Here is a 9,572-nt window from a genome sequence, read left to right on the forward strand (position 1 = left end):
AACCACAGCTTTTTGGCTGCAGCTGCTTGCCCCAGCACCTATTATAAGGCGTGCAGTAAAATCTTCACGAGGGCACCCCATCTCGTTTCTGTACAGGTTTATTATTTAATTGTATGTATGTAACCAGCTGTATTGGTTAAAACAGAAAGATGAAGTGTATTCTTAATGTGCTACGTCAAGCTATACGGTAGCAAAAAGCTTTTATTCAGAAATCAAATGAGGATCGATGTGTCAGTGTCTCAATATTAGCAAGCAAAGCTACTATTGTGCCAATTAACCACATTGTAACAGAACAATTATTATTAGATCTGATTCTATTCCAATTTGATTCTAAAAAGTCAAAGAAAAAAACTAAGGAGCCACCACCAGGTGTCATGCTCATGCTGGCCAGAAGACTAACTGACTAATTTGCACATGTAGAGAATGTTTTAATGCACAAAACCATTTTGTGATAGATTTAAACAAATGTTTTTGTTTTATACATCAAATTATGTACAGTACAACTGACCCATAGGTCGTGGAATGCACCATGAAAGCACTGATGTTGCAGTGACTCTGATCTGATCATATGACCAGACAAATACAAGGGAGTTCAAAAAGGATCAACCAGCTCCACCGTCCTCGACACAGTTTGAATCTGCATAAAGTGCTTTCGTTGTTGTGTCAACATCCCCTTAAAGTTCCTGTGTGCTGTCAAACAAGGTAAAGATATATTACCCAATGTGAGACAACAAAGTGGTAATTACTATATGTAGTTTTGTGATAGTCTACTCTATCTAAACTGTAGGTCAACAATAATGGTAGGAGATAAAGAAGCCATTTTCCTCAGAGCCAAATAAACATGACACACTGACCAAACATGAAAAAGAGAACTTTGTTTTACTGTGTCATACAGTAAATGTAAAAATACATCATACAGACCCAAAATACCTTCAACAATATAATACCATGTAATACATGATATCAATTCCATTTTAGCATTTATACCTGTATCTTCCATCTATTGAAGATAAGCCTGTAAGCTTTTAGTGTAAACAGTTAAACAAGTCCCAACACTGTGGACCCAGCATGTTTGTCTGAACATGGTTTGTTGGCATCGCCTCACAGAGCCACCACTGTGACACGTGATTGGCTCGCCCGTGCTCGCGCTCCTCCAATCCCACAGCCGCGCTCGCTCCGCCCGGCGCCACATCACTAGCATGGCGGAACACTGAGCAGGAATTCCGGCTATGAGCCGATGACAGCGTCGCCGATGGGGCAACACCGACGATGATCACCCCTCTGGCGTTACGGATCCGTTACAGATGCGAGCAACTTGGCGACAGAGTATCCGCAGACACACACACAGCTGTTTGGGCCACCGGCTTGTGTCACACTTTACAGGCGGTGGATGAAGCCCGTGATGCTCCGAATTGGACCGGTGCCTATTTCTCCCCTTGAAGTACTCGCGGAGATCAACTAGACTATCGCTTCCTGTTGCTGAAGAGTTTTTATATTTAAAAAAAAAAAGAAGAAGATGGATTCGTTGGAGTTGCTGCCTTTGGACGAGTTGTCCCACGGACTTGCAAACTTGTCCATGTTTCCATACTTCGACATGGCGCACTACATCGTGTCAATCATGGCTCTGAGGGAGCAGCCAGGTAAGATAAGTGGCTGACGCAAAGTTCACGCGCGTGATAACATGGCACGCCATTTGCAGGTTTCATCAAGTTATTTTGCACAAGTTTAGGCAAGAGTTTGTCCTGGTGAAACTTCCACAAATATGCCTCATGATGTCCCGGTGTTTCAAGAACAACACCAGAATGCCACGCAAGCACTGGGGAAGTTAGTGGGCTGTATTTTAAAGTGAAAACATCTGAAATCAGTTTTTATTTGTGCATATAATCTCGATCTACTTCTGTTGTGTTCTTTCTTGTTATAAGGACATTCAATATACATTCATACTATTAGTCTTAGTGTTATTAGAAGCTACATTTAAAAGCTTATTTATTTGTTTATTGACTGTTGTTTCTATTATTTCGTCCACCCCACATATCACCGCCCTGGTAAGGAGTGTAGACTAAATAATAAATAATTATATAAAGTTAAACAGCCCAAACTACATATACTGCTCTAAAAGTTAAATTAACCCCTCGTATAAAAGGTCACAAAAACTAAACATTAGATAGTAAAAGAAAGATGTGCCAGATAATGGGACGCACTGCTATTCTGCCATAATGAGTTGATAAATAAATGTAACTTTAAAGCACACACTGCTGCTGAGTAACAGTTGATTGTATATCCGCTGAGCCAGTATGCTATGTGACTGAGATAAAGTGTACAGGGACAGGTGGACTTTAACTGCACAGAGAGTCGACTTTACACACACACACAACTTATAAGAACACGCACGCACTCCATTGTAGTCCCGCTGCTGTGACTCTACGGTCTATTTATGAACTTGCCTCGCAAAGCATCTGAGCTCCCGTGACCTTTTAACCCGTAGTCCCCTGCTCCCATCCATCCATCTATCTGTAGCTGAGAGACAGATGCACACAGAGGGAAAATATAGAGAAACAACATGCCAGAGGTCAGCAAACACAACACGAAAACCTCATAACGGAGAGGATAGCAAAAGAAATTCAATAAAACCCGAATAAAGAAGACATTTAACACTCAGGGAGCAAGCTGAAGTTCTTGTTTTTCCCCAAAGAATTAAAGGAATGCCGTAAACCACTCTCAACCCGCCCGTTCTTTTCTCTTTCCATGTTAACTCTTCTCCACCAGCCTGAGGATTTAAAACACGCTCGCCGGGTCTCTCTACATTTCCATGACACCATCTGTGCAGTTTACTGCGGAGTTATTTTAAACATTGCTGTGAGTGGATTGTATCGGGTGGAGGAGGACAGTCGATCAGCGGGTCCCTCTTCAAGGCCGAAAATAACCGGGGATAAGCCACTTTTGTTTCTTCTCTAGTTCTCCAGTTTCAAGAGTGAGGAGGAATGTCTGAGGAGGAATGTCTTATTTATGCGCAAGTGTGTGTATGGTGGGAGGGATGCCGTCCTGGTTGTTGATCAGGCTGCAGCAGCAACAACTGAACTGTTTCTCAGCTGCAAGACTCGTCTCCTTTTCCTTTGAGTTCGATTTGTGAAAGATCTGGACTTAAACTAATAGACACTGAATATACTAAGATACTTTTTCCTCTCAGAAAAAAGAGGAATTAAAAAAAACAACAACAACCAGTATGACATGTTGCAGCTGTGGTGTTCTTGACCTGTATTTGCCAAATTTGACTTGCAAATGTGTTTCCTTAAACGCAAACCAGCAAACAGGATCTTGATCTGGTAAGGGTGCGTTTGTAGCCCAGCAGGTCAGAGCAGTCCAAACACAGTGACATATTTCAGTGTAAAATGTAAACAAAGCATTATTTATTTTTTTGTCAGGCTCTGACACTTAGCAGTTTGTTTCACTCTGGAACTAAAAGGGATGACACAGTGACCCTGTTAACTATGTTAGCCATGTGCTGCACCCTGTGAACTGAGTGCTGCAACTGCGATAAGACCAAAAGCACTGATACTGAGCATTTATCTCATGTAGGCTGAGGCTCTCACAGGAGGAAGGGACTCGTTGGGTGCTTTTTCTCCCCCTAAACTTCCTCCTCTTGTAACTGGCAGCTAGTTTTTAAACCAGAAACGTCCATTACATCAGACACACAAAGGGGAAAAAAAACTGTCTCGTTGTGTCATCGTTGCAAAACTGAAATCACACACACGAAAATAACTGTAGAATTTGTTAACACTGACACTTCACTGTGCTTTTGATGCTGCAGTTGCATGCAGTAACCACTCGGAGCTGAAGCCATATTGCACTCGCTCACACTACTGTTCTTTCTGGTATATAGCAGAGCTTTTCAGAACTGTGAGGGGCGCCTACCCACGGGGGCGTGGGAGAGCTTAAAGGGGGGATGAAGGGACAGACGTGAGGTCAGGACACTGTGTGAACCGAAGGAGACAGGTGCATACCGGTGTTCTAAAAACAGGAAGTTGTTTACTTTAGGCCCACTCACTAACACCGTCAGTGGTTGGAGCAGCAGCAGTGTCTGTGAAACACATCGGATGAGGAATTTTAAAAGGTACTATAAAACTCTTAGTTCCTGATTTTTGCATGTAAACTTCAGACTCATAACTCAAATCTGAACACAGACTTTATAGACATATTTGTTCAGCGTGACGTACACTTCCCAAGGATATAATTATCTCAGAATAAATCAATAGTACAAACAAACACTCAGACATCTACTTATGACTCATTGAAAAAAAGCGCCCCTTATATCTCCAGAACTTGCATTAGAATCATCACGTTTTTAAGTTTTCTTCAGTATTAAAGTAATCTTGGAATAGCTGTCTGTACATTCATGGGTACACTGCAAACAGGAAATGCCAACAGCTAATTCAACATACTTTAAATTATGCTATTTGCCAAAATGTAAACAAATATACAAATGGGGAGGGAGGTGTAACCCACAGCTGACTTACTTACTCCATGGCAATATTATACTTCTTGCTTACATCACTCAAAGCCAACAGGTTATGGGAATAGTAGTTCCATAACTTAAAGCATGGTTATCCCTTATTCCATTGTTGTATTGGTACTTGTAGTATTTTAAAGTTCTATTTTAGCATCAGAACTGTTCAAAAAGATAATATTGTTCGATGTCTCATTTAAGAACTAATACTCGTCCACAACTTTGTGCACTTTTTTTTTAAAGTGGTGAATTCCACCGCTTGTCTATTATTTCCATATTCTTTGAGTGTGGGCAAAGTTTAAAAAGTGAGCTGAGCAGACAGAATCCTCTGGGAGTCTGCAGAGGAGGCAGATAGAGTTATAAATCCTCCTGGTCTACCGATCACTCTCCAGGAGTCTATAATCTGTCTGTAATCCTCAGATTACCAGTATGGTCCTGTGTGTGGCCATACAGTGACTCTGGGCAGGTGGTTCAATGTCGACTGAGCGTTACCCGTCTGGAGTTTAGTCAAACAGGGATATTCTAGTGTGCGTCGGCGGCACTAATTCTGGTAGAGTCGGACGAGTCGGTTTTAGATAATATTGAACCATCTCTGCAAAGGTCAATAGAGTTATATAAACACATCTCAATCATTGGCTGGATAATAGTAACACCAGACCTTCCTTCCATAGCGCAGACTTGCAGTAAGAACATCAGTATCCTAATACACAGCAGTTCACGAGCTATTTCAGTTGCCTAAAACTCGTGATGTTGCAGTAGTTAGCGTGTAAATGGGTTCAGGGGAGAAAAAGGAATACAGTGTTCTTTTTAAATGGTGGAAACAGAAGGAGCATTGATCAAATAAATGCCGTGCCTCTGCACTTTGAACTACGCAATAATGTTACTGTGCTTGACAGACCTCCCTCTGACTAGTTAATATTAACACAGTTACGGGGATTGGGAGACTCGTGCGTCACACAGGGAAGAGCCCAACGTGTTAAACTCCACTTCTTCTTTAAAACACTTGTATGTTAAATTTAAAATGTGTTTCTACAACAACACTGTGGAATTCACAAATTACCTTTTCCATATTATTACTGTCATCACATACTGTAAATCCCTCCACTATAATAAAGACTATATTTAATGCTTATTGTGGTAAACATGCAACAACAGTGATTGCAGGGGTGTTACCAGGCTTTTAAAAGACCCTGTAGGAATGCTAATACCTTATGTATTGGAAATATACCACGTATATGGGACTCGGGGGAGATCCACGTCACAGCCATCCTGCTGACGAGTATGCTTCTGTTCTTGTGCAGGTGTTCTTGAGGTCTCCAGAGTCAGCCCCTTAGCCTGCTGGTTCAGCTCCATGCTCTTCTGTTTTGGAGGAGCCGTGCTGTCTGCCATCATGCTGGCCGAGCCCGCGGTGGCACCTTTGTCCAACAGCACCGGTGTTCTGCTTGCGTCGATCACCTGGTAAATATACCTTGAAACAGAGTAAAGAGCAAAGAGGAGGGGGGGCAGACAGTTTGCAGGGTTAGAGAGAGGCCCTCTGCAACTTTTGTGAAGAAATGTGCAACTACTTAATTTCCTGTTAAGGGAGCATGACATGTGGAAGAGATTGAATGAAACAGAGAGGTTGTTGTCAAGTTCCCACCTCTTAATATGAAGCCTATAGTACCCTCTACTGGTGGCACATATTATTACACTCTCCTCAAAAGAAGTACACAGCACCCTCTGCTGGTGGTACTTGACAGAAACATGCAGGTGATACTGTCAACGTGTTTAATGAACATGTAGTTGACACACAGCAGGTACCTGAGGTGTGTGTGTGTGTGTGTGTCTCTACAGGTACCTAGTGTTTTACTGCCCCATGGACCTGGTGTACTGTTGCTCTGCCCTGCTGCCTCTCAGGCTGGTGCTGTCGGTGATGAAGGAAGTGACCAGGACGTGGAAGGTGCTTGGGGGGGTGACCCAGGCACACAGCAAATACAAAGACAGCCTGCTGGTTATGATTGCCATTGGGTGGGCTAAAGGTCGGTAGCTGACGGTGCATGCAGAAGGATTCTTCAATGGATTATTTATATGAACACCCATCTGTATCAAGCATATGTTTCTTTTCTTTTCTTACCCCCACTAGGTGCTGGAGGAGGTCTGATAAGTAACTTTGAGCAGCTTGTTCGAGGTGTATGGAAACCAGAGACTAATGAGCTCCTAAAGATGTCTTAGTAAGTCTTCTGCAGGACTCTTATAAGCACAAAATCGCTGATCTATCGATAAAACTACATTTTCAATGAAATCACTGAGAGTGTATTGTGTTGCATTTAGTATGAATGTTAAACTGAAAGGAATAGTTTGACATTTTGGGAAATGTGTTTATTTAAGAAATGACTACATGACATTTCTTTTCCTGACAAGAAATAGTCTGGCACACAACCCCTCATGTAAAAATACAACTTGACATTTTTACACTGCATGGATTAAACAAACAAGATACAACATGTTATTTTTTGACCTTTTAGAGTTTCTGGTAAGCAAATAATATAAGATGATTGGCTCATGGTTGTACCTTTTATATTTACCTTATTGACATGACAGTGGTATTGATATTCTCATCTACCGAACAAGCCAACTTTCTAAAACACTTAACAAATCTGGGGATATGCTACAGCTGGCGCCTATGTATGTATACAAATGGTATCAAACATGTTCTCTTTGTTACCTTCAGGCAGCATTAAAACGTGATTTGAGTTTACAGCTACATTGATGACGTGTGTCTCCAATTTAGTTAATTTGTGTATAATAGTTGAAGCACATGAGATGTGATGTCTTTCATATTATATCATAACCATTCTCTCATTGCATGTCTGTTCAGCCCCACCAAGATCACCCTGATCGGAGCGGTGCTGTTTGCTCTGCAGCAGACCCACTACCTGCCTCTCAAGACGCACCACCTGATGCTCATCTACACCGTCTTCACCGTCGTCAACAAGGTCAGTCCGTAGCTCATACCCGAAATCGTGACCGTGAGAATAAACGCCCACGGTGCTAGCGATTCAGATGCAGAACAGTAAGGCACGTTTTGGGCAATTTGCTTACCGATGACGCATACAAAAATGATTTCATACCATTCTTAGTAACTCGGGTATGTAAAATGTTTTGGTGCCGTGGATCCCTCCAAATCTGTGGCGTCCTGTCTTCTAAATGACCTTTCTCCCTCTGCTTTTTTGAAGTTTGAGCTGTGGTGACTCGCATTAGCTCGGTGTTACCCGCAGGGCTGGTGCTTTTGCATCATTTTCATCAGCTTGCATCATCCTCTCTCTTCTCTTCTCTTCTTTGGGAAACTTGTGCTCTTGACTGAGACACAGATAAATCTACCGTGTCTTCTTTCAACTCCCATTCTTTTAGCTCTCATCGTCTCTGATCTGTCGAATTAACGCAGAGGCATTTCATCAGATTTAAAGTCTTGCGTCCAAATCTTCTATTTATTAGTTTGTGATCCTGATGATGCAGATCATCCCCTAATTACTTCAGTGAAAAGTGACAAATTGCATACAGCTGACACTTCTCTGTAGGTTCATCACCACAAGCAAGTCCCTTTACATACAAGTAGTCATGTGATCCATTGTTAATTGGAATATAGTGATTCTAGCTGCTGCTATAGTTCGGAAATGATTCAATTCTAAACCTAATCAGACATTTTGTTTCTGTTTTCACACATTTATCTTTTTCTTTAGTCGAGGATGATGCTGACAGGCTCCTCCTCCTCACCATTCGCCACCATCGAGTCGGCCGTCTACAAGACCCTCTTCGCCGGCCACTCCCCTTATGATGCCCTAACCGGCGAGGTACAGAAAGCGTGCGGCAATCACGGTGCAACCAACGGGACGACCGCCATCGCCGGAACCAAAGAGATTGGTGAGAATGGAGCAGCGCGGAAAACTACCCCGGTTTCTCGTGTCAAGGGTCAGAGTGGATCGCTCAAAGCCAAAGAGAAGTCAGAGAACGCGGACACAACAAACTGCAAGAAGATAAACTAGTCAGCCTCCACCCCATAGCGCCTTTTCACCTCTAAGCAGGGTTGTGGAGTCATTTCTGATTGACATTTGTCACGTCAGTTCTCAGACTTTATGTGTTATTTTTCTTTTATCAAGACATACGTTTTTGTTCCGTCCAAATAACATTTCTCTTATTCATTACTTACAATGCAATTTAAATCCGACTGCTGAAATAGCATTTCAAAAAGAGCCGACTCCAACCAACCCTGCACCTTACTGTGGGATAATCACCCCGTCCTTAAACTACTGTGATATTTATGCTGTTGGATGTGAAAATCATATATCCTTGGGCTGATTGCACACTTGTAGTACAACGTGTAGCTTCATTTTTAATATATATATATATATATATATATATATATATATATATATATTTATAATGAGTGAAAACTGTTGATGTTATCCTTGGGTTTTGGGAACAGTGCTGTGCACCTGCTGATCTATGAATGTCTGTTTCCTGCTTCATGTAAATGCTATATTTCATACTCTGAACTGGTTAGAAACACTTTTTTTAAAGAGTTTATATTCTATAACACTCAGATATTGTATTCTATTTATACTAAATAATTGCACTCTTGAATGAACATTTTCAAAATGGAAGACAATTTTTATTGTATTCTGTTTCTTTGGTGAATCTTTGAATTGCACGTAAAAGCATGAGAATAAACGGGTTAAATGCACTACAACATGGGTTTTGTGATTTCTAGTCGCTCCGCTTTATCAGACAGATTCATGCGGTTCAGTGACCATCGACCCGACTCAATATTGCCTCACTTTAAAGCACCAAACAGATCATTAGTCACATTTTAACATGTTTAAGTCCCTGACAGAAAGCCCCTAATTAATACGGAATTAAACATCATGTAGCCATCTTAGCACATTAGTTCACAGTATAATTTGTCAAATGTTAACCGGTATCTTAATTAGCTGCTGGTGAGTTGATAAAAAGCAGCGCAGCATCCAGAAGTAACCTCATAGGCTGAAACATTGCATCAGTGTAACATCAGCACCTGATTGATACCTCAGCC

The 9,572-nt window shown here is 41.6% G+C and overlaps 1 protein-coding gene across 1 annotated transcript; it reads left to right on the plus strand.

The window, feature by feature from the left end:
* Nucleotides 1–1,516: 1,516 nt before the first annotated feature.
* tmem38b (transmembrane protein 38B) lies at nucleotides 1,517–8,873 on the plus strand. Its single transcript, XM_031860421.1, has 6 exons — nucleotides 1,517–1,640; nucleotides 5,806–5,962; nucleotides 6,338–6,522; nucleotides 6,627–6,714; nucleotides 7,362–7,479; nucleotides 8,224–8,873. Exons 1-6 carry the CDS (start codon nucleotides 1,517–1,519, stop codon nucleotides 8,524–8,526), a joined length of 975 nt encoding a protein of 324 aa, XP_031716281.1. The 3' UTR covers nucleotides 8,527–8,873.
* The last annotated feature ends 699 nt before the right edge of the window (nucleotides 8,874–9,572 follow it).

Source organism: Anarrhichthys ocellatus, unplaced genomic scaffold, assembly GCF_004355925.1.
Source record: "Anarrhichthys ocellatus isolate YVR2014 unplaced genomic scaffold, GSC_Weel_1.0 scaffold23, whole genome shotgun sequence".
Classification (NCBI taxonomy): Eukaryota; Metazoa; Chordata; class Actinopteri; order Perciformes; family Anarhichadidae; genus Anarrhichthys; species Anarrhichthys ocellatus.